Consider the following 26,116-nt stretch of genomic DNA (forward strand, 5'->3'; position numbering starts at 1 on the left):
TATTTTTACAAAAACAAAAACCCCATTTAATATCGAACGACTCAGAAATCTCGTCTATCAAAATAAATTGTTTAGACTGCAATTTAATTTACATAGGAGAGAAACTAGCCAGAACCTCAATAAACGGTTACAACAAACATAAAAACAATTCAAAAAACCCCAAACAATTCAAAACTGTTCTTGCAGACCATATATACACTTTAAAACACAATATGGACTTTTCTAATCGACTATACTACAATTGAACAAAACTTATTTAACGAAGAATTATAGAGGGATCTTTTTAACTATTTATAAACAATAAGACAATAAATAAACGGAATGAACTCAACACGCTGTGCGACACAAATCTCTTCTATTTAGATAACATTTCCAAATTTCTTACAAAACAATAAAAGCGTTCGCGCAAGGTTTTACAATTCGTTCCACACATGTGCAGAATCTTGGTAAAAATATTTTTTAAAAAATGACTTCTCCATTACATCTTCAACCAGTCTACGAATAAACACACTATTATTTGTGATTTTTCAAATCAGTATTTTGTGAAAATATTGTGTAATTTCAAGTTAATGTTTATAATACATAGTGTAGTGCATTACCATATCCTAATACCATGGATTATTAAAATTTTCCAATTTAACACTAAGATCAACTAATTGTAAGTACTAATTACTATTTTATTTTTTTCTTTCCACTCCAATTCAATTGTTTTAGTTTTTAATTTTATTTTTAGTTTCCACTGAATGAAGGCTAGGATTATAGCCGAAACGTATGGATTTAAAATAAATTTTTGAAAGAAATTCATGTTTTTTATTGATGTTATGCCCGATTATTAGACTTTGTTAATATATATATATATATATATATATATACACACATTGTGGATAATGTGTATATTTATGTACATTTCTATGCTATGTGTGCATTGTTTATAAAGAGAACTATGTAGATATAATGTAGAATGTTTTTGTGAAAAATAAATGCTTTTAAATTTTTTTTTTTCATTTTTTTTTAAATTTTGAATTAAAACGGCCATATAATTTTGGTTCATTTCTATAGTATTTTTTATACGCACCCGTTCAGGCGACTAGTGCCATCTGTAGCGGGGGGCTTCAACTAACACAGGAATGTGGCAACGAAATATGGCCGAGAGAGCGATCTATATACTCTTCTTTATCTATGCATGGACTGCTAGTTGAGCGCATAAAAAGTGTCAAAAGATGTTCATGGTATGAGGGCGAACGAGGGTAATTTTGCGGCCGAGATATGTCAAATACGAACACGAGCTTTACCGAGATTAGTCGAATGCACCCGATCGCTTAAATTTACAGTTACTTGGGTTCACGTGATGTTTGATGGTTCGGGTTTTTAAACTAAAAGAGGATTAAAAATATACCTGTTGTAAAATTGTTAAAAGTAAAATGTCTTCTAAAATGTGTTAGGTAAGGTGCCTGATTGCAGTAAAACCTGTTTTGTGCTGTTCTGTATGCTTCGCAAGTATTCCGGAAAATTCGACATTGATCGATATAAAAAATCGAGGATATCTTTCATATCCTTCCGAAGAAATGTTTAATTTATGTTTATATATAGAAAGCCTAATTCAAAATTCTTTAAATTTAATGTACAAAAGTTCATATGAAAGCATGATTCTCTGAAAGTTGAATGACTTGGGACTTGCACATTTTTTTAGATCAAGTTATTTTCAGCAATTTGTCCAGCATTATCATGACCTTATCAACTTTGTCGCAAAAATTTACTTAACAATTAGAATGCACCATGAAGAAAGAAAGAAAAGCAAAGTTGATAAATATATACTCCGCCTTCATACGAAAATTGTGCTTTTTAAACACCAATAATAAATATATTACATTTAAACAAATATTTCATTATTGCTTTCTAATTTCCCATAATAGCTCTAGCCAACTGTCCTTATTTTCAGTGGATTTTATAATATGTAAAATATTGTTTTAATTTTTTTTCTAATTTCCCTTAAACACTTTGTATAACTAAAATAAATAAATTAATAAATAAATAGTTCATTACATTCATTAGTTCAACATAAATTGTATATCATAAATATTTTGCCAACATTTCGAATACACGGACTTTCATTTGACGTTTAAGCGATCGAGTTTGACATATCTCGGCCGCGAAATTACCCTCGTATGCCCTCATACCATAGAACATCTTTTGACACTTTTTTACTTGAGAAATGGATGGGGACTAGCAGTCCATGAAATTGTATAAGGTCTATGGACACATCCATCCCAGACCAAACACATAAATACGGTCCGGCATCAGTCAATATTTGACTATAGACGTTTCTCTCTCGCGGTATTTGCGTTCAGAGAGCTAGGGAAAGTCACGACCGCAATGTTGGGTGATGGCGCTTTAATCGCATGTCGCTCGGCAGCCTCGTGCTCCAAAATGCATTCAAATTAAAGCGCCAAAATTAGAAATAAAAGAAAATTGTCAATTTTAAAAATAATTTATTTGTATTTAAATTTTGCATTACAATAGTCTTATATTGACATTGTTATACAATAACAAAACATACCAAACAATAATACATTGTAGTGGTATTCACCCTTTACAATAATTATGAATAATATTATAAATTACTATATAACGGCCAGAATATGAACGACGCAATTAGTATTGCTCATAGTTACATTGTAAGCTTGCAGTAACCTTGCAAGGGTTGATAAAATTCCTTTTGAAACCGCAAACTGTGTCCGACGACCAAGTAAAGCGTAGTTTCTGACTCACATATATTGAACATTCTAGAAAAGGAATGCGTCATACCGATAAGGAGTATTTAAGGTTCTGGATGATGCAATAAACAGTCAGTTTGAGTCAGTATGGGTATGGGTCAAGATCAGTATGGGTTAAGATCAATATAGTTCAGTTGTAATCCAGTTATAATAAAATTCAGTCATTTTGAGTAATATAAAGTAATCAATGGAGTTATATTTAAGTTCAGTGTTCAAATTATATGAAAAGTGTACAAGAATCATGAAATAAACGTCAACATCAAAAGTCTTCATCTGTTTTACTGATTCCATTTCACATTCTGGTACCAGCTTGATACTTAGCAGCAGGAAGAACCTACATTTTGTTGGCTCCGTCGCTGGATGGGGCACAACAACATATATTAAAATAGATATCAAAGTAAATAGCAATATGTTGCAACAAACATATTTATTTAAAAAAAAGGAAAAATAAAAAGTTTAACGAATTACAGGATTCCTGCCTTCAAGTGGATAATAATTCATTATTCACTACCAATAATGTTGTGAACACAAAACATGGTGTTTAAATTATAGTGTCTGTGCATTACTTTATTAACTAATAATCATTCCAAGTAAGATTTGTCACTTTTCAGCACATTCTTTGCGATAAATCCAGTCATGCTAAATGACTCTTGATATTATCTTGAATATTCAAAAAACTGCTGCATTAAATTAACTTATTTTATCATCTTGCGCGGCAATTGGATTTCGTTCATTAACTCAGTGGCGTTCCTAAAAATGTAAAGTCTAGTCTATTTATGCTTTTCCATATATATTTAAGAGCCTCCAAAGTTTAATACAATTCTGAAAAGTTAGAGGAGCCTTGCCTTTCTTATAAAAGAGCCCTAGCTTGCTCCCAAAATGTATTGTGATTAAATTTTTATTATATACACTGCTTTAACAACTGCTTTATATCCTCTTCATTTAAGAGTTATAGATTTTGTTTGAATCACAAATAAAACCGTATAAACAATTATAAAACACTTGTAAACACAACAATCACAATAAGAATCAAAACAAAATTTTGACATTTCTGGTACATATTGCTCGTGAATTACTAACCTGTCAAACTTGTCATCGGCTCACTAGCGCCAAATTTGCGCCTACCGGTCGTGACTGGAACTACGCTTTGCGAACGCGGATTTTGTACTGAGATAATAGGGCCTGACTAGAGTCAGTTTCAGTGATCGTTATTTGTCGTTTGCAAAAAGCATTAATTTTATTTTGGCTATTTAAGTTTTTGGTTTTCGTTGTTTTTATTCGTTTCATGTAACATTTTTCAAAATGGATGGTGTAAGTTTAGAGAAATTCGAACAAGAATTGTTAAAAAAGCAGAAGCTGTATCTGTCACTTATACAACCTATAATACAAGAATTAGTGGACGAACATAATGTGTGTTCTACTGATTACTCATAGATATTGTCTTTAATTATTCACTCATTTACAAATTTCAATATAAGGATGAGTATATTAAAGTTTCTTCCTGGGAAGTATTCAACTTCCACATACACTGGATATCTTGGAACTGTTGAAGTTTAATACTAAACGCTCTGTGTCTACTATGTTTATGTATATATGTTTGTCTTTTGTTTTATGTAAAAACAAGTGATTGTTAATAATGTTTGTAATGCATGTGATTAGTTAAAGAATATATAATCAGTCAGTCTGTTTTTATCCTTCTGCATAAACGGTTGTATTATTATTCACATAAACTTTTAACATAAATTCTACAGGTTGTGGGCCCAGATCCCATGTTTTTTTAAAGTTTATTGAATAACAGTTTAGTGTTTTTTTAATCATTATGTCGTCGGGATACTTGGTGAATGTACCGAAGTTAAAAGGACGTGAAACATTTGACGATTGGGCGTTTGCAGCAGAAAATTTTCTAATCTTAGAAGATTTAGCAGAATGCATTGTAGAGCCAAAGCACGAGGCAGAAATTGATGTGATCAAGGATAAAAAGGCAAGAGCAAAATTGATATTAACATTAGATACAAGTTTATATGTACATGTAAAAGAAACAAAAACCTCAGCCCAGCTATGGTCCAAATTAAAGGCGATGTATAGTGATTCAGGTTTCACTCGAAGGATTAATCTCTTAAGGACATTAATTTCTACTAGATTAATTAATTGTGAATCCATGAGCTCATATGTCAATCAAATAATAGAAACAGGGCAGAGATTGAGGGGAACAGGATTTAATATTGATGATGAGTGGATAGGCTCTTTGCTCTTGGCAGGATTGCCGGAAAAGTTTTCGCCGATGATTATGGCGATTGAGCATTCCGGTATAGCCATTACAACGGACACAATAAAAACAAAGCTGCTGGATATAGGCAACGATGTTGCAGTTAATAATGATGAGAGCGCCTTTGTAGCAAAACAAAATGGCAGGTATAAGCAGCGCCAAGATTCAAACTCCAATAATTTTGATACTAAAAAGGAAGTTAGGTGTTTTAAATGCAAACGACTTGGCCATTATAAAAGTAAATGTCGTTTCAATACTGTGAATAATGAGCCTGATAAAAATGAGTTTAACAGAGTTTTTTCAACTGGTAGTTACAACAAAACAGATAGGTATATTGATTCTGGAGCCAGTATTCATCTTGTGAATGACAATAACAGTTTAAGAGAATACAACAAGAAACCTGATGTGCAGGAAGTAAGGACAGCTAACAATATGCAATTGAAGGTAGTGTCTTGTGGCAGTGTTTCTCTTAGGACAGAGGTTTATGGTCAAACTTATGATGTTGAAGTACAGGATGCTCATTATGTGCCACAATTGTCAGCTAATTTATTATCTGTTAGCGCTCTTACCAGAAAGGGTAACAGGGTTGTATTCAATGATAATAAATGCAAAATTTATGATAAAAATAACACTTTGGTTGCAGTGGCGGTACTTACAGGTGGAGTATATAAACTCATGATAAATAATATTAATTGTTTGTTAGTTACAGATCCTAAGTCAGGAAATTTATGGCATAGACGGTTAGGACATATAAATAAAACAGATTTGTGTAAATTGAGTAAATTGTGCTTGGTGAAAGGACTCACCATATCCGAGAAGGCAACATCAGACATAAATAATTGTATAGTTTGTTGTGAAGGAAAGCAAACTAGATTGCCATTCAAACACAAAGGTTCAAGAGCAGTAAAAGTTCTGGAATTAGTTCACTCTGATGTTTGCGGTCCAATGGAACAGTTATCTATAGGTGGTTTGCGATATTTCTTGAGTTTTCAAGATGACTATTCAAAGATGTGTTTTGTTTATTTTTTAAAGTCAAAGGATGAAGTTCTTCGTTGCTTCAAAGAGTTTAGGGCTGTCGTTGAAAAGCAACAGGGTATGCCAATTAAAACACTAAGAACTAATAACGGTGGCGAATATTGTAATAAAGTATTTCAGGAGTATTTGAAAGAAAATGGTATTATTCATCAAAGAACGAATCCATATACACCTGAACAAAATAGGATTGCTGAAAGACTAAATCGGACATTGGTAGAAAAGGCCAGATGTCTAATATTTGATGGTCAGTTAGATAAGAAGTTCTGGGCAGAGGCTGTTAATACAGCAGCGTATTTGAAGAACAGAAGTGTAACAAGTGATCTAACAAAAACACCTTTTGAATTATGGTGGAAGAAAAAGCCTGATGTTAGTCACATTAAGATATTTGGAAGCGTTGTAATGGATCATGTACCGAAGCAGAAGAGATCAAAATGGGACAGAAAATCTGTTAGAAAAATTTTGATCGGATATGCAGACAACGTTAAAGGATATAGATTATTTGATCCAGTCACAAATAAAATTTCCACAAGTAGAAATGTAGTTATAATGGAAACTATTGACGATGTGCCTAGCAAGAACCCAATAGAACCAGTAGAGAACAGTGTTTCAGTGGGGGTTAATGAAATGCAGCCTGTAACTGAAGAAAAGGATCAAAATGCTGGCAGTGATCATGAACAAAATATTATAGAAAGACGAAAGTCTGAAAGAATAAGAAAGAAGAAAACGTTTGATGATTATGTCACATATGCGTGTAACAACTTTCCAATGGAAGAACAAAAAACAATTAAGGAAGCAATGTCAAGACCAGACAAGCAATATTGGATGGACGCTATAGCTGAAGAATTAAAATCTTTTGAGGAAAATAAGGCCTGGGAAGTTAGTGAATATGCCAGAAAACTGTAGTATAGTGGACTGCAAGTGGGTTTTTAAACGAAAAGTAGATACTGAAAACCAAGTACTATATAGAGCTCGGTTGGTAGCTCGAGGTTTCACTCAACAGTATGGTGTAGATTATGATGAGACTTTTTCTCCAGTCGTTAGGCATTCAACCTTAAGATTATTAATGGCTTTATCAGTAAGATTAGGATTAAGCATAACGCATTTAGACGTCACAACAGCTTTTCTGAATGGACATTTAAAAGAATTGGTATATATGAAGAAACCAGATGGCTATAGAGATAACAGTAGCAAAGTATTGAAATTAAACAAAGCTGTATATGGTTTGAAACAATCGTCTCGAGTTTGGTATCAAAAGGTTGAGACAGTTTAACTTGGGCTGGGTTACAGAAAATCTAAGTATGAACCATGCATGTTTATAAAAGGTAATAATAATACTATGACTGTAATAGCATTGTATGTTGATGATTTTTTCGTTTTTTCAAATGATATAGCTGAAAATAGTAAATTGAAGACCGAATTGAATTTAAAGTTCAAAATCAAAGATTTAGGTAAAGCCAAATGTTGCTTAGGAATCAGGATCAATTATGAAAAAGATGGTAGTATAATATTGGATCAGGAGAGGTATATAGATCAACTACTAAATAAATTCAATATGCAAGATTGCAAACAAGCAGGTACACCTATGGAAAGTGATTTGAAATTGTCTTCAGGTAAAATTGAACAGGAGTTACCCTATCAACAACTCATTGGAAGTCTAATGTATTTAGTTGTTATGACAAGACCTGATATTGCGTATAGTCTGAGTTATCTTAGCCAATTTAACAATTGCTATGATAGCAGTCACTTCAAAAGTGCAAAGAGGGTGCTAAAGTATTTGCAGGGCACTAAGAAGTATGGCTTAAAATTTAGGAAGGATTCAGAGAATCTAGTAGGATATACTGATGCAGACTGGGCAAGTGACAACGTTGATAGAAAATCATACACAGGTTTCTGTTTCAAATTCTCCAATAGTATTATATCTTGGGAACGCTCTAAACAGAAAACTGTAGCATTGTCAAGTACAGAAGCCGAGTACATGGCAATATCAGATGCTTCCAAAGAAGCGATATACTTAAAAAATTTGTTAATGGAGTTAACGGATGTAGATGAGAGTGTACGTATTTACAATGATAACAAGTCAGCGCAAAAACTCTCATACAATCCAGTTTTCCACAAAAGATCAAAACACATTGATGTGAGACATCATTTCATCAGGGAAGCAATTGCAGATGGTGTGATCGATCTAAAGTATATGCAGACAAATGATATGCTTGCTGATATATTCACGAAGAGCTTAAGTGTACATAAGCATTTGAAGTTTTTAAAGCTGTTAGGTATGAGTACACAAGTTGTTTAGTATAGTGGGGGTGTTGAAGTTTAATACTAAACGCTCTGTGTCTACTATGTTTATGTATATATGTTTGTCTTTTGTTTTATGTAAAAACAAGTGATTGTTAATAATGTTTGTAATGCATGTGATTAGTTAAAGAATATATAATCAGTCAGTCTGTTTTTATCCTTCTGCATAAACGGTTGTATTATTATTCACATAAACTTTTAACATAAATTCTACAGGAACCACATTTAATCTGTACGGTATACCTTCAAAATTCTATAATTTATTCTCAAGAACACTCTATATATGTAATCACAATTACTACCGTTTATATATACTTTAAAACTTCATTTTCAATCTTCAAAGTCTCAAATAACACTAATAATCAGCTATAAGAGGACTCGTGAATGAAGTAACTAAATGTGTTATGACAGTTTGACGAAGTATTACATTTATAAAATGCAAGTTCATTTTTTCTGGTTCGTTTTTTTAAGCTTTGTTTTGTATATCCAATGCACTGCAGTTTATTTTGTATATTATATGTTACACTTTTCTGAATCTTTTATAAATAACGTTTTATTTTTATTAAAAAAAGTTTAAATAATGCAGTGTGTTGCAAGTGATTATGTTTAACGGTATTAAATTATTTTGTAATGATTCAAATAAATTCGGTATATAAGGAATACATTCATTTTATATCTTTCAGGTGCATTTGATAAAAAATTTAAATTTGAAATTTGTATTTAGTTTTTTGATTATGATTCAAATATAGTGTATATATATATATATATATATATATATATATATATATATATATATATATATTGAATTGTAATTGTGGGGTTGTTTGTATCACTCCTGTGATGATGGGAGGTTGTTTGGTAGCTGGAGCTGAGCGGTTGATAATATAAAACACTGGTTGTTGGTTGATCTTGATATTTTATTGTTTACTATTTTTACAATTAAATAATTTGTTCGATAACCTTTTGGTTATCGATGATCAGAGACTACATTTTTTTAAGTATGTAAACAGTAAGCCTGACTTGAGTCCTGACTTCTGACTTGACTCCTGATTTCTGACTGTTTAACTAAATCTTAACTACTTCTTATATACTAAATAATTGAATACAAAACGTGATTCCAAAATCTAACAGCAAGGCCGGAAGAACTTCGGATAACCTTCAGATAGCACGTAGTGCTTTAATAAAAACAATAAATAATAAATTATATTTATGATTACAGAATAACCTCCCCCTTCAAAGGTTTTTCGTCCTCGAAAAACACTAAAAAGAAAAAAAATTGAAAAAAATGAGTTCCATCTCTTCCTCCGCCCTTAAGAAAACTTTTGTCCTCAAAAGTGTTATTAACTTCCCGTAGGGCAAGTTATAGTAATCGCAAAAAAATCGAAAATGAAAATTTTTGCATTTCTCGACGTTTCAAAGGTTTCTGAATATTTTGGCATACCTTAGAAAAAATGGATGTATGTGTGTGTGTGTGTGTGTATGTATGTATGTATGTGTGTGTATGTATGTGCGGATACAAATTTTCGTCGACGATTTCGGGAACACCGATCAACCGATTTGAATAATTCAAAGAACATTCGATTCGTATTGGTAAGGAGACGTGCTGATTAGTTTTTGGCGAAGGCAGGTCTAGCCGTTTCGAAGATACGGGGCAAAAAGTGCCCAAAACGGTAACTCAGTTTTTAAGAGAACGGAGCGTCCGATTTTAATAATTCAAAAAACATTTTACTTGTATTGACAAGGTGAAGAACCTATCAAATTTTCATAAAGGCAGGTCTAGGGGTTTCGGAGATCTAATGAAAAAAGTAAAAAAAAATGACATTTGGCGGTCAAAAATGATCATTAGACATATGCACATCAAATTATCAGATATTTTATAGAGATTTTAACAATAAGTATAAATTTGGTTTACATTCCTATGGGTTCTGTACCAATGTTTACGCGTTAGACGGCGACGGGGCGCTTACGCGCTTTGATATTTCGTCTTTATGCAGTTAAAGCAGTACGATTGCTTAGAAAAACAGTTTAGATCTTCCAAAATATGTCAAAATAAAGAAAAAAAAATTTTTCAAAAAAAAAAAAAATTAAAAAAAAAAAATAAAATGAAATTTTTTTTTTCAAACAAGGTAATTTTTTGTCCAATGTATAGTTTCTCAAACATCTTATTTTTTCGAAGTAATTTTTTTTCAAAAATGTTAATTGTTTTTAAAAAAATAATAATTTTTGGTACGGGAAGTTCCAGCAATTTGCCTCAAGGCACGATGCCTTAATTGCCTTAAGACAGAATTCCACTTACAGCTAGTTTCTGTTAGATTTTGTTTACAAACAATTAGACTCTAAAAAGAAAACCATTGAAACATTTCATAATAACTTGAATTAATTTAAAAAAAAAATGCATTAAATTACATATACTTTTTACTTACAGTTTATTATTTTGCCATGTATATGACCTAATAGCATCTATACCTATAAAATTTAACTTAATCAGCAATCAACTGCAATAAATGGTCTTCGATTATGCAAAAACATTACTGAAATGTAATAAATTATTTATTGAAGGTAAAATAACATAAAGACGATAAAGAAATTAAAAAGAAAAAAAAGAAATAAAATATTAATTGAATAAAAAGACAATTAAGTCAAAATAAAAAAAATATCTATAAATATCATTGTTTCAAAATTACTATGCTCCCAAAATTTTGCTTACTAATCAAAATTGGAGAGAATTTGCTTTGAAACCTGATAACCTGCATAATGTTTATGTTTACTAAACAATATGAGCTGTTCTGCTTACTATTGCCTTGACTTCAGTTGACCTCGTATTTCTTTCGGTATTTATAATTATATAATTTTTGCAATCTGGGTAATGTCATAGATTTGAATTTGCTTGTCTTCTTACTATGAGTTGACGACGATACAAACTTTTTGCTGCTCGGACTTCGTAAATTTGCAAATTCTTTATTTTTAATTAAATTTATATTCTTGTCGTTGAACACGTCTATTGTGGCTGCTAAATCATTTTTTGATAGTTTCCATTGTGGCGGTATTTTTCTTATAACATGTATTTTGTGCTCCTTGACCTCTTGTATATTTTTTTCTATAATTTTGTCGTTAATACGACTTCTTTTAATATGCTTCTTCTTCTTCTTTTTCTTTTTTGTTTCATTGGAAGCAGTTTTTATTTCTTCTTCATTAATTATTTTGATATCTTCTTGTTTGTTGTATATTTCTTCCATTTCTGGAACCGCATCTTGGATTTCTTCAAATTCAGCCATTTGTATGTTCAAATTTTCTTCATCTTCATCTTCATCTAATATTTCTGCAGCAATTGTCGTCAATTCTTCGGTTTCAGTGTTTTGAGTCAGATTTTCGACTGTGTATTCTTCGGATTCTTCTTCAGTAGATTTGAATGTGTTGTCTATGCCGTCATATTTTCTTGTATTTTTAAAAATCATAGTATTTTCATAGTTCAAAGCATCGTAGCTATCGTTGTGTTCGCCTTGGTTAATATCTTCATAAATTCCATTTTGTCTGAAACTAGTTTTTTCTTCATATATTGATTTTTGGCGAATTTTTTCACATTTTGAAATGTGGTGTCCTCTTTTCCTGCAATATCTACACACAACGTAGCGGTTATATTGTTTGCCATAGGTGATATTTAAGTACTTTCCCTCTCTGATGGCAATATTCTTAGCATCCTCAAGATTTTTTGGTTTGGCTCCTTTAACAATAGTTTTTATTTCCAACTGGAGGCCTTCAATGAAAACAGCTAGAGCTAAATCGCAATATGAGGCATAAATTGTTTCCTTTTTCGAAAAATAACATTCAATATAAATTAACATTAGCAGATCATCAATTCTCTCAGCAAATTTTTCCGTTGATTCCTCATTTCTTCTTTTCACTGTGGCTAGTTCATAATGTAAATCTGAAATTGATCTGGGATCTTTAAATTTTTTGATTAAAATTGGTTTAATATCTTCCTATAACTTATAATCAGACCACTTTATGCAATTAAATGCTGATCCATATAATCTACTAAGAACAATTTTAGATATTATTTCATATGTTTCAAAATTAACGTCTTCTAAAATTGAATCTACTATGCTTATATATCTAAAGAGATTATATGAATTACCATCAAATTGAGGTATACTTTCAACAGCTGCCTTGATTCTGATTTCTCTTATTGCCTCACTATACTCAACATCTTGCATAAATCCTGAAGAAATGGGTTCCATCTCGAGAGTGATGTTGTCCAATTTGCTTATTGTGAATCCGATGAGTCAATGTCCAATCCTGTCGTAGTCTCTGTTGTTGTTCCAAAATTGTTCTCTTCGGTAGGCGCCACCATCCCCCAAGTTGTGCTGCGAATGGTCCTCCGGTTCACCAAGTTGTGGAGGCTATTTAACTCGATGTCTCCAGATGAAAATTCTTCAGCACTGCGAGGGAAAATTTCCGCTAAGCCACCATGAATTGTAATTGTGGGGTTGTTTGTATCACTCCTGTGATGATGGGAGGTTGTTTGGTAGCTGGAGCTGAGCGGTTGATAATATAAAACACTGGTTGTTGGTTGATCTTGATATTTTATTGTTTACTATTTTTACAATTAAATAATTTGTTCGATAACCTTTTGGTTATCGATGATCAGAGACTACATTTTTTTAAGTATGTAAACAGTAAGCCTGACTTGAGTCCTGACTTCTGACTTGACTCCTGATTTCTGACTGTTTAACTAAATCTTAACTACTTCTTATATACTAAATAATTGAATACAAAACGTGATTCCAAAATCTAACAGCAAGGCCGGAAGAACTTCGGATAACCTTCAAATAGCACGTAGTGCTTTAATAAAAACAATAAATAATAAATTATATTTATGATTACAGAATAATATATATATATATATATATATAATATATATATAATATATATAGATATATATAATATATATATAATATAGAATTTTATGATATGAGTGGAACGAATATTAATTGTTTAATATGAACAAAACAGCACTCAGATTTGTTTAACACAACTTTATTTTATGATTACAGACGTTTCGAGACCATGGTGTGTCTCATCTTCAGTGTAATTTCAAAAACAGTTACTTATATACTACACATTCTTTAATAATTTATTTAAATTTCTTTAATTTTTGATATACAAAAAACACCAACTATTCCTTGCAATGCTTGACACAGTACTAAAGAAACATATAACACTTACAGAAATATTCTAAACAAATTTGAAGTACTTATCTAGATGAAGACAGAATGGGTATCATTATAATGTAAACAAAAGGAGTGCTATCGCATACAAAAATCGATAAAAATGAAAAAAACAAATTGATTTATTGAAAAGAATAAGATAAATGAAAAAATTTATAGATTATTAATGATGTTTATATAAGTGTCATGTAAAATATTTGTGTCGGTTCTTAGATTTATGCTATTGTTAGTCCGAACTATTAACATTGATTCTGCCATGCTCCGTTTAAATAAGTCTTTCTCATGGAATAAAATTTGGGGATTGTCAAAATCAAACTTATGGTTGTTGATATTAGCATGATCCACAAGTGTACTTTTAAATTTTTTGTTATCTATTTTTTCACATTGTAATTCATGTTGCCTGAGTCTCTTTTCTAAGTTCTGGCAGGTCTGGCCAATATAAGAGCAATTACAATCCAAACAATTTACTTTATAAACTATATCTTTCTTTTTTGTTAATGGAGTTTCATCTTTAATTTTGGAATATAAAAATTTTAATTGTTTTAATGAAGAAAAAGTAATACGAATATTGTGTTTTTTGAAAAGTCCTTTTGATAATTGGTTAAAATTATTGTCAAGATATGGAAAATTAATAAAAAAAGTTTTTTCAGGAACACTTGTTTTGCCAGGCTCTTCCGGTTTCTTATCAAAAGGTTCAAGTAATTTTGCGACTCTATTTTTAATAATTGGACAAATTAACTTATATGGAAAATTATTGCCAAGTAGGATCGTTTTAACTAATTTTATGTTTGTATCATAAAACAGAGGATCAGATAATAAAATAGCGTGATCTACAAGATTTAGAATGGTAGAAATTTTTATATTGAGAGGAACATGCGAATTAAAATTAATGTATCTCCCGGACCAACTATCTTTTCTGTACCAGTCTGTATAACATACACCGCCTCTATTAATGAGTTTTACGTCAAGAAAATGTAACGTCGAATCATTTTCAAGTTCCTGAGTGAATCGTAAAAAAGAATTGTACTCATTGAATTTGTTGAAAACATTATCTATATCTTTTTTATTAAGTAATATTAATGTGTCATCGACATATCTGAAATAAACCATAGGTTTGGAAGGTGAAGAATTTAAGACATGATTTTCCAAATATTGTAATACTAAATCCGCCAAAACAGGACTTAATGGACTGCCCATTGGACAACCTCTCTTCATCGTATAATATTTTTTATTAAAAGTGAAATATGATGCTTTTAAAAGTAATTCTATTCCTGAAATAAAAATTTCCATCGGTAAACATGTGAATTCAACTATTTGCATCCATCTTTTCTTTATAGCTGTAATAATTAGATAATGCGGAAGATTATTAAATAAATTAATGACGTCCAGACTCATAAAGGAACAATCAGGAGGAATTACTTTATGTTTTATATGTTCTATTAACTGGAAAGAGTTATTTAAACGGTATGGAGAATCTATGGTGACATTCTTTAAAATATCTGAAAAATATTTTGCTAAAAAGTAGTATGGCGAATCAATGTAGGAAACAATTGGTCTAAATGGGCAATTAGGTTTATGGATCTTTGGAAGGCAATAGAATTTTGGGGTTAAAGGATGTTGTACTTTTAACTTTAATGATATGGTATTATTGATATGTCCCTTTTTCTCTAATAAATTTATAAATTTAAAAACTTGTCTATGGTGATAGTTGTTCGGATCCGATGCCAATTCTTCATATAGAGATTCATCACTGAGAATTTTCTTTGCTTCTTTATCATATTCCTCTTTTAACAAAACCACTGAAATGTTTCCTTTATCTGCCTTACACACTAATAATTGTTTGTTATCTTGAAGAAATTTTTTTGTAGCTATGATGTCCCGGTAGATGTAAGATGTATCATTCTTGCACTGTACTTTGTTTTTGTGAGTTTTTTGAAATGTTGTAAATTGTTTCATTAACATAAATCTTATCCGTTCGATTTCTTTTCCTTCTGGATCTTTGATTAATTTAAGGCCGGCTTCTAGGCTGCTAATAACTTTAATTGAATCATTGAATGTTAAATTTTTTTGTTGGATTGAAAACTTTGGACCTAGAGCCAATATATATTTTATATTATCTGGTATATGAGTATCCGTTTTGTTTATAACCCATTTGTTCCAATCTAAACCTGTATTGATAATCGGATGTGCTTTGTCTCTTAGCTCTATTAGTTTCTTAAGTTTGTTGCATTGTTTGTTCTTTATCTGATCAAAAAGTTTTTGGTATTTCTTTTGTTCTAGAAAAATAAATTTATCGAATTCTAATTCTTCTAATGAGTCCTGGATATTATTAAATTATTATTTAATCGATTGATTTCTTTTGCACTGTCTGCAATTTCATATTTCAAAATTTTATTCTGAAGGATCAATAGACTGTTATTTAGTTTTTGTATGTTATTGTAAATTTTATTTTTGAATGTTAAATTGTTGGTGATAAAATTAGGTAAAACATTTTCGTGCTTGCATTTAATTAAGAAATTCCTTTTGTTAGTGGTCTTCGCTAATGCATTGAAAGTTGATGTTATTTGTCTGCAATGGTATACGGCTTCTGAACCATATTTATTGTAAACTGTGTTGAAAAACGATTGATCCATTTTTAGTTCTGGAGTATATATTTATGATATGAGTGGAACGAATATTAATTGTTTAATATGAACAAAACAGCACTCAGATTTGTTTAACACAACTTTATTTTATGATTACAGACGTTTCGAGAGCATGGTGTGTCTGATCAAACAAATCTGAGTGCTGTTTTGTTCATATTAAACAATTAATATATATAATGCTTAAATATTTCCTTTTCTACAGGAGTTTATGAAAAATTTGGAAGCATGTAAACCACCACAAACAGAGGATGTTTCTACCGTAGGGCGACCAAGAAGAAATGTTGCCAAAAGTGCTTCAAATAAAATTTCCACTCAAGTAATTGTTAATTTGTGTTATTTATATTTTATCAAAATATTATATTTTGTTAAATTAAAAGTAATATTTATTCAAAGGCACATCTAAAAATTACGAAACTTAGAAGACCTGATGATAAAGATGTAACGGGTAATATTTATGACCCACCTGATAATAAAACATCAATTTTAGAAAGTTGTTCTAATATCACACAGGTATGTAGACTAGAGTCACACATTTTTGATTGATTGATTGATTGATTGAATTTAGCTTTAATGTTATCAATTATGCATGCAAATTTTCTCTAAATTATCAATGAATTATCTCTAATTTAACATTTTGTGTTCACTTATAGGATATTTCAGTTCAAATTTTAAATAATGAAAGACCAGAGAATTCTGAGAATACTGTCATTTCATCTGATGAAGATGAAGAGGCTATGCGTGCTCCTGCAATAGAAAAAAGAGGTAGGATATAAATAGTGATAGCTTTTTAACAAGCTCTAATCTGACTAAGTAATATTCTGACTAAAGTAGAAATATTTACTTTTAGTTTTATGATGTAGGAAAAATACCTTATTTAGATAATAACATGTATAATAATAATATCATCTAATAAAAATATTTTAGTCTAAAACTGATGGTGTCTCTGGAAATGTATTCAACTATTTGATTTATTTTTTATTTAGGTAGGAAAAAAATTCGAAAAATTAAAGCTAAAAAATTATCAGTGCTTATGAGTATTAAAGAAGAAGTTGAAGAGGAAGCTCAAGCAAATGATCAAACACATGCAATAGAAAATATTGTCAATGAAACTATTACCATAAATGATCATCAAGAAATAAATGAGGATAAAGGTATATATTCTGACTAAATTGATTTTATAATACATAACAATAATTTTTTTAATAAACCTCTTCATTAATGTATTTAGAATTACCCAAAAACGATTCTGGGTTATCTGTTTATCAAGACGCTGTTACTACTCAAGTTATTGCAGCAGGTAAGATATATAAGAGGATAAAGGTATATATTCTGACTTATTATAATACATAACAATAATTTTTTTTAATAAACCTCTTCATTAATATATTTAGAATTACCCAAAAACGATTCTGGGTTATCTGTTCATCAAGACGCTGTTACTACTCAAGTTATTGCAGCAGAAAGTCCAAATGAATTATTTAATTTATCACCTCCGTTGGAAGATATAAAAGTTAAAATGCATATAAAAGATGTAGTAAACGCTCCTGAGCCCAGGTGTGTAATCCTTTTTGCATATTATTTTTTTATGTTGATGAGCTCTAATTCAATTTTTTGTTGTGGGAGTTGATTGTGAACACAAGAGATTGAGAACTAATATATTCAAATAAAAAAAATGCAAATAGTGATATTGATAATGATCACTAAGTAAAAATGAGCTACTTGATTATAATTTAAAGCAAAAACATTTTCATTATTTTTTATATTGTCATACTAAAAACTTTAATACTTTTTATAGTTATAATAGTTTTATATTTCCATTAACTTCTAGAAGAAGATGTTAGTGTTTGCCAGAAAATCCTATTTGCTTTTTTTCTTGACATTTCAATTCCTTCTGAATCTGTTGAACCCAAAATTTGATAAAAGCTTTGATAAAGGGTTTTCAGTCTCGAACTAAAATCTAAATATCGCTTGTTAATTTATACTGGTGCCAAATAAAAAAAAAGATTAATTCTATTTTTATTATAATTTATTATCAGCAATTTAGGCTGTTTATGAACACTTGTTATGACGTTATGGGGAGATCCACTTTTTTATAATTTAGTCTTCGTATTGTTTTAAAGTGAGTTTAAAGGCCGCTTGTAGTTTACCCCTGTACACTTTATTTTCTTGCGCACATTTTGCATTTAGCAACCTCTCCATTTTTTTTAAATAACAAATGATCCCAATCAGAAGTTTTGTTCTATCTTTTTCGGTGCCCCTTAAATGCATTCGTTTTTCAAGGAGTATATCGGATACTTACCATGTCCATATAATTCACATGACATATGTATTAATATTTCACATGAAATTAAACAGTATTTAAATATCGTTCTATTCTATGACTTTCATTCAAATATATATCTATACATATAAATAAAATTGGAGTGCAATTGGAATTGTATTGTGTCATATTTTGGTAATGAATTTTTTTTTTAAATATTCGCATTAAGTACACACAATCTATAGGCACCACAAGACAATGGAATGAAAAATGAAATTTAAAATAAAAAATATATTTTTTACTACTACACTATGGCTGATCAAACAGCAAAATCAAACAATCTAATCTAAACTAATTAATAATTGTGTGTCACAATTGAAATTGTTTGTTGGAGCACCTATGTTTCTTGCCCTTTATTATTGTATTTTGTTTGCAATCAAATAATATTTGAATATAAACTATTCCTAAAACGGATATACAATAAAAAGAAATATATCGTTTCGTTTGTTTATATATTATACAGCGGTTTGACGCGTGCTATGTGGGATGTTTATAAACCATTAATAGCGAATTAGATGTGACACGAGATGTAGACGTAAACCATAAACAAACCTTTAATGTTGCCAAACTCGGTATGTGTTCTGGACAAAAATTGACCCGCATCCTAGAATTCAGGATCGATGATTTTGCCAAAACGGCTGCACCGATCACAAAAATTTAAAAGCCATTCGACGTAATTGTCAAAGGACTCGCGTTTATTAAATTTTGCGACATTCGGCCAAGCCGTTTCTTTATAGTTAACTGTTCTTTCTAAAAAAATAATTTTTCGAAAAATTTTATTTTGGGGATCGTGCTGATTAGTTTTTGGTAATGATCGGTTGGGTTGTTTCTTCGTAACTAAATATTATAAAAAAACGTTTTCAATGAAGTTTAACATGGTGCAATTAGTATGGTAATAAAATATTATGGTGAAAAGTATTATAGATCTACGAAAAGTTGTTGAATTATAACAATTTCACCGCGCTTTTAGAACATACAAGCGCATATTAGTGCAATATAATATGTAGTTACAATTCCAGATTTCATAAGTTTTTTTAAAAGATATCAATTGAAAATAGCATTGATTCGTTTTTAGTTAAGAGAAAACTTTATTTTTGAAATAGACTGTTGAATATTTTATCTAAATCTCGACTTTTATTGATTAAGTTGATCATGATCAACTAGTTTTTGTTTACATTTGCCACACTGGATAGATATTCCTAATATACCTGGAAATTTCTTCTTATTGTTAGTAGATTCTACACTGGGTTTATCTACTAATATCAAATCATGTTTGTTTTCTTTTTCATGTATTATATTATTAACAATGTCTACTCATTATTTTGCATATACAGATCGCCGATGATAACATTAGAGGAGATTTTATTCCATGTTATTAATAGTTCTGCAACTGATTTGTTTTTAGGTCGCAAGTGAAATCAAGAGTCCATGCTTTGGAGAAAGTTATTGCCTCTAAACAAAAAATGCCCTCGGCTAGGGTTACTCGGACCAAATCCCGTATGAATAAGGAAAATTTACAGCTACATTCAAATATAGATGCTTTAAATACAAAACCAACAAAAATACAATCTGCTCAAAAATTAACATCTACCATAAAAGTAGCAAGTGTCTCTAAGATAGCTACTCTCTCTGCAAAGAAATTCAATTCATCAAAAAATACGACTCACAAAATTGTTAAGAATACCAAGCTCGTATTGCAGCCCGCACAAAAGTCGAAGTCATCTGCCAAAGATGATTTTTTGAAGAAGCAGGCTAGGAAAGAGAAAGCTTTGAAGAAAAAGGAGCAGTTGCTCCTAGAAAAACAGGAAGAGCGGAAACGGTAAGTTTGTGTAAATTATTAACTTTCTGAAGTTAAAGTCTGTTTTCACCAGAAAATCCGGTTTGCTTACTTTGTGTTCTTGGTGCTTCCAAGTCATTCTGAATTATTTGAAACCAATCGTGCTGATTGGTTTTTGGAAAAGATCGGTCGGTTCTATTTTTCGTAATCAAATGATGTTTCGCGTTTTTAATAATACTTAACATAGAGGTACAATTCATAGGTTACATTACATCGTGTAGTGCATTACCATATCCTGATACCATGGATTATTGAGTTTTCTGTTTTAACACTGTAAGATTAACTAATTAGAGTACTTTTTCTTTATAATTTGTATTTCCATTTTTAGTTTTTGAATTTTATTTGTAGTTTCCACTGAATGAAAGCTTGGATTATAGCCGAAACGTATGGATGTAAAATAATTTTTTGAAAGAAATTTGTTTTTTATTCCTGTTTTGCCCTAATATTATGCTTTGGTAATATATATAAGGTCGATTTGAAGGTCACTTAGGTACATATGATTTTCGAATTTTAGGAATCCAAATAAGATACTTTGCTGAAGAAACCATACCTCTAAAATGAATTCTGATGACGGTGGGTTCAAGGTCATACATTTGGACGCGATTGGGGCACTCTAAATGGATCAAAATGGAGTTTTTTAAATTGCAACTTTTATTTAGGACATCAGAATTTATCTTAGGGGTTTCTTCAGCATAGTATCTTATTTTGATCACTAGAATCCGAAAATCATATATGCCAAAGCGACTTTTTTGACTCATACCAATCGACCCGCTTTTATATATATATATATATATATATATATATATATATATATATATATATTGATTGTTTCTTTTCCGAACAGTAAATCCAATAATAAAAAACAATTTGTTTTTTGAAGATGTTTAATACGACGTTTCGGAACTAGGTACGTTCCATCATCAGGTTTATTCTGTCAAATACAATGTTTTTTAAAATACTGATTAACATTAATTAACAATGGTCAATACAGATTAATTAGAAAAAAATTTTGTTATAAAGGAATGGATTATGTACCGGATAGATAGTAATAAGACTTAACTAAAAAAGGTTTTATATAAAATTGAGAAGCAAAAATTATTTACCTGTAATAATTTATATATCCATATCACTAATATTTTTTTGTTAAAAACACTCGATTTTTTTGGAAGATATTTGTAGATGTTACGACTACACAAGACTTAAACACACTGATATGGATTTCTGTCTGCCAGATGTAAAGGACAAAGCACGGAACTCTTGGCAAAAATGATTTTTTATGGCTCTTGTTTGGTAATTTACGAAAAAAGGAAAAATATTGCTTTAGTAAATGTTGAGAAATATTATGTATATATATATATATATATATATATATACATACATACATGAACATGTATATGCACACCTACATACTCATACATACATATGCACATATCTATATATTAATGTATCCACAATTATACACATGAACACATATGCAAGTGTATGTGTATAGTGTATACCCAAAAACATACATATAAGCATATATATGGATGTACATATATTATAACATATATACATGTATATATATACACATATTCAAAAACTATTAGGATTAATTATTTTTAATCAGGTTTAAAAAATTTAAATATGAGTCATGAATGATATTGTGATCTGATCTTTTATTAACACTTTTTGACGAATTCAAAAAGATTAAACTGCTTTCAGAAAAAAGTCTTTTAAAAGTACAATCCTCTCTATATAAAATATTGGGTTCAAAGGTGAAATTATGTGAGTTTTCGATGGAATGCTGAACAAGAGTACTTTGGAAATTTCGGCTTTTATGATGAGTGACGCTTAATTCATGTTGTCTCATTCTCTTATGAATGTACTGTGATGTTTGGCCAATGTATTGTTTTTGACAATTTTTGCAAGGGATGGAATAAACTATGTTAGTATTGAATTTAGGAGGGGTGGTGGATTTAATTTTTGAAAACATTTCTTTAAAAGAATATAGAGCTGTTCCTGAAATGAAAATATTTTCTTCTTTGAGTAATTTGGCAAAATAATCAAATAAGCCTTCAATGTAAGGCATGCTGTGAAAAGTTGGTTTAATATTGTTGTCTTGGAATAACTTGGAGATGGATTGATAATTGTTACTTTTATGATAGGAAAGTCTTTTATTGGTAATGGAATTGATGAGGGTGAGGGGATATCCGTTTTCTAATAAAGTTTTAGTTACTAATGTTGTGTTTTGGGTATTGACTTATCTATTGAATATATATATATATATATATATATATATATATATATATATATATATATATTATTTTTTCAGCAAACGTCTAGAGAAGGAAAGATTAGCTCAACAATCAAGAGAACAACAAGAGAGAGAAAAACAAGAAAAAATTGCTAAAAAAAAGGAAAGGAAACAAAAATTGATACAAGAGAGAGAAGAAAAGGCCAAGGAAGAAATGCGATTGAAAAAATTGCAAGCGCAGCAAAGAGCGCAGGAAGCTGAAATGCGAAGAAAAGCAGAAGAGGCAGCAAGGCTTGAAAAATTGAAACAGAAACAAGAATAGCAAAGAAAATTAGAGGTATTCATAAAATCAGACATTGTTACTTTCATTTGAAATTTTAACTTTTTGATGACCGCCCCAACTGTCTCAGAGGGTTTTATCAGTAGCGCGTCCAAACACTGAAAACAAAAATTTCCTTTGATCTTACCAACTGAATTACATAAAGTAAATTTTAGTAAATTCATTTTAGAATTCGAAAATGAAAACTTGTATTATGTTTTGAGGAAGGTAAATTTGTAAATATCGAAAATTATTCGGATTCTAATTTTAATTCTAACTAATATCTTAAAGCTCACGACTACGTGGGCGACTATTTATATTCTGTAAATAATTTATTTACAGTGTATAAATACTGTAAATCATTTTAACATTCTTCAATTTATTTTATATAATCCTTAGAAATATGATATAAGGTTTTTTACTGTAACTCCGCTTAATTTTTATTTATTTACTTTTCATGTAATCATAAATAAACGTAGTCGTCCAATTTATAAGATTTTATGTTTCGTCTTTTCATAACGGTATGGGAAGTTCCAGAATATTGCCTTAAGGCACTCATAAGTTTCTTATGAGTTGTTAATTTTTACCCTATACTGCATTATCATAATATGGATGGCGTCATGTTGAAAAATTATCTTGTATTTTCTTTTGTAATTTAATCAAAATTATCTACTAATGTTACTAGATGTTATCGTTAATAACAGTTGTGGCAAAAATTGAAATGAAACAAAAATATCTGAAATTTAAGCAACTTTTTTTAAGCAACAGCTTCAATCAAATGCGAAATCAGATGCTGCATTTGTACATCCGAACCCAGAAGAAAGCGTATTGGATTATAGCATTGCCGCAGTAGGTATGGCTGATGGTTTTGAAAATCTTCAATCGGATTATTCCACTGACGAAGATGAAAAACCAACAAAGAATAATAAACAGAGGCCTGATTGGAGCAAACGTAAATTACCTTTTGATTACTTTTGCATTTACCCAAATTTTCAAAATCTTGATAATTGCTTAGTAATGTAGTTAATTCTGTTAACTTTGACTGTTCGATTATTATTTTATAAAAAGAATATATGTAATATACATATATATAAAAATAAGTCGGGTTTTCCTTCCTGACGCACGAACCGATTTCGAAAATTTTGCATTCGTTGGAAAGGTCTCGGGCTCCGCAAGGTTTGTAGCCGAGAAAATTAGTGGTGCATGGCATCGTGCCTTAATGCAAATTGCTAGAACTTCACGCACCGTAATTAAAAATTCGAGTAATGACATAGTGAGAATTATCAGAATTATGCTTGGTTGACTTCAAACGATTGCAATTTTCAGTTCGCAATGACAATTAACAAGTTGCAAGGCCAATCGCTTAGTGTTTGCGGGATAAATTTCAAATAGATTATTTAAATAATCTACGTCTAATTAGAAAATCATTGTTTTTCACATGGGCAGTTATATGTTGCCTGTTCACGAGTTGGAAAACCAACCGCTTTGTTTGTGTTCACGTCAGACCAAAAAAACAAAAAAATGTGGTTTACCAAAGAGCACTTTAATGAAACAGATAATTTGCGGATTCACTGTCATTTACTTCGAGAAGTCCAACTAAAAAACAATACATTTTTGTAATCAAATTAAATTCGTTACTGTTGTGTAATAAAATCAAAGTTTTCCTTTTCAAATATAAAACAAACAACAAATTTCTTAATCTTTCTCACGAAACCATCTGGTGGCGAAACGGAGTTCGTCGGATTTGCTAGTGTTGTGGCGATATCAAGCAGGCTGGTTTTTATTTGTAAAAAACAATGGGACATGTCATGTATATTTTTGATATCGAAATATTTTTACAGTTAATAAATTTATATTTTTTTTTATTGTTGGGAGTTTCTAATTTAATATATTGTCATAATCATTACGACTCCCACATTGGTGACTCACGACGATGGAGATGAAGATAAAGGAGTTTTATTTTTCGAAGATTTAAGAAAAATTGATTTTGACGCAGCACCATAATCACTGGTCTTCAGTGACGACCTATAAGGTATGTCCAGTCCAATCCATCATAGTTAACGCACTTACTATCTGGATCAGACTTCCGAGGTTACTCATTTGGTATACCCAGACCTCAGTGTTTATTGCTGACAGAAAAAATAATTTGGAGCCTGAACTTTTCATTGGAATGCAATTCAACCTCTCTTTCTCTGTTAACTCAACAAATCGTCTTATAATGCTACCTCCCATTATCGGTGTCAACGACGAGTCAAAACAAAATTTGATATAATTTATTGGATTTCACAATTCTGGACTCTTATGTCAAAGAAACCAATGATCCTGATTTGGATAAAGAGCCAACTTCTTTCTCTGATCGGAACTCATCAGATACGAATGCAACGCTTGCAGAAATGGAAACTGTACCCATAAATTATGCATTCTAAACATTAAGTAATTCTGATATAACTAATACCAATTAGATGGAGGCGGAATCTTAGAAGTTCACCGACATCGAGGTACAGGAAATTTTCCACATGTTTTTCAGAACCTTATGCAGTTTAATCAGAACCTTATGCAGAATATGGAGTTGATGGCAGGTCGAATCACCACAAACGGTGGATCTGCTGACGAAACATGGAAATTTGTAATTAACCAGTATTACAACACTGGTCTGCTATAATCTGCTTTCCCACCACATTTTTATAACGTGTTTCCCTGTGTTTTTTTTTTTTAAACTGTGAGATCAACACTGGGCAGGGAGTGTGTGGCGATATCAAGCAGGCTGGTTTTTATTTGTAAAAAACAATGGGACATGTCATGTATATTTTTGACATCGAAATATTTTTACAGTTAATAAATTTATATTTTTTTTTATTGTTGGGAGTTTCTAATTTAATATATTGTCATAATCATTACGACTCCCACAGTGTAATTATATTTATCTTCATATTAAAAATTTATATTTTTTCAGCTGAAGCACGGCAAGCTGCAATTATAAATCAAGCAAGAACGTCAACAAAATTAGTAGATCTGTTGTTTAATGTGAAAGCGACCACACCGGATTTGAGAGTTATATTCCCAGGAATTAGCAAAGACAAATTAAATCGAAGATCTAGTGCTGTTTGGAAGACACCTCCGAGGTACTCAATGCTACCTCGATTTTAGAGATATTTAAA

At 30.5% G+C, this 26,116-nt stretch overlaps 1 protein-coding gene across 1 annotated transcript; it reads left to right on the plus strand.

The window, feature by feature from the left end:
• Positions 1–3,959: 3,959 nt before the first annotated feature.
• LOC113376494 (calponin homology domain-containing protein DDB_G0272472-like) lies at positions 3,960–26,116 on the plus strand. The gene is made up of 10 exons (XM_026616440.1): positions 3,960–4,184; positions 16,449–16,562; positions 16,640–16,756; positions 16,897–17,008; positions 17,230–17,397; positions 17,475–17,543; positions 17,638–17,800; positions 19,972–20,385; positions 22,718–22,976; positions 25,912–26,116. Exons 1-9 carry the CDS (start codon positions 4,077–4,079, stop codon positions 22,959–22,961), a joined length of 1,509 nt encoding a protein of 502 aa, XP_026472225.1. The 5' UTR covers positions 3,960–4,076; the 3' UTR covers positions 22,962–22,976; positions 25,912–26,116.

Source organism: Ctenocephalides felis, unplaced genomic scaffold, assembly GCF_003426905.1.
Source record: "Ctenocephalides felis isolate EL2017-DRISC unplaced genomic scaffold, ASM342690v1 CF-g0.4_SCAFFOLD_00845, whole genome shotgun sequence".
NCBI lineage: Eukaryota > Metazoa > Arthropoda > Insecta > Siphonaptera > Pulicidae > Ctenocephalides > Ctenocephalides felis.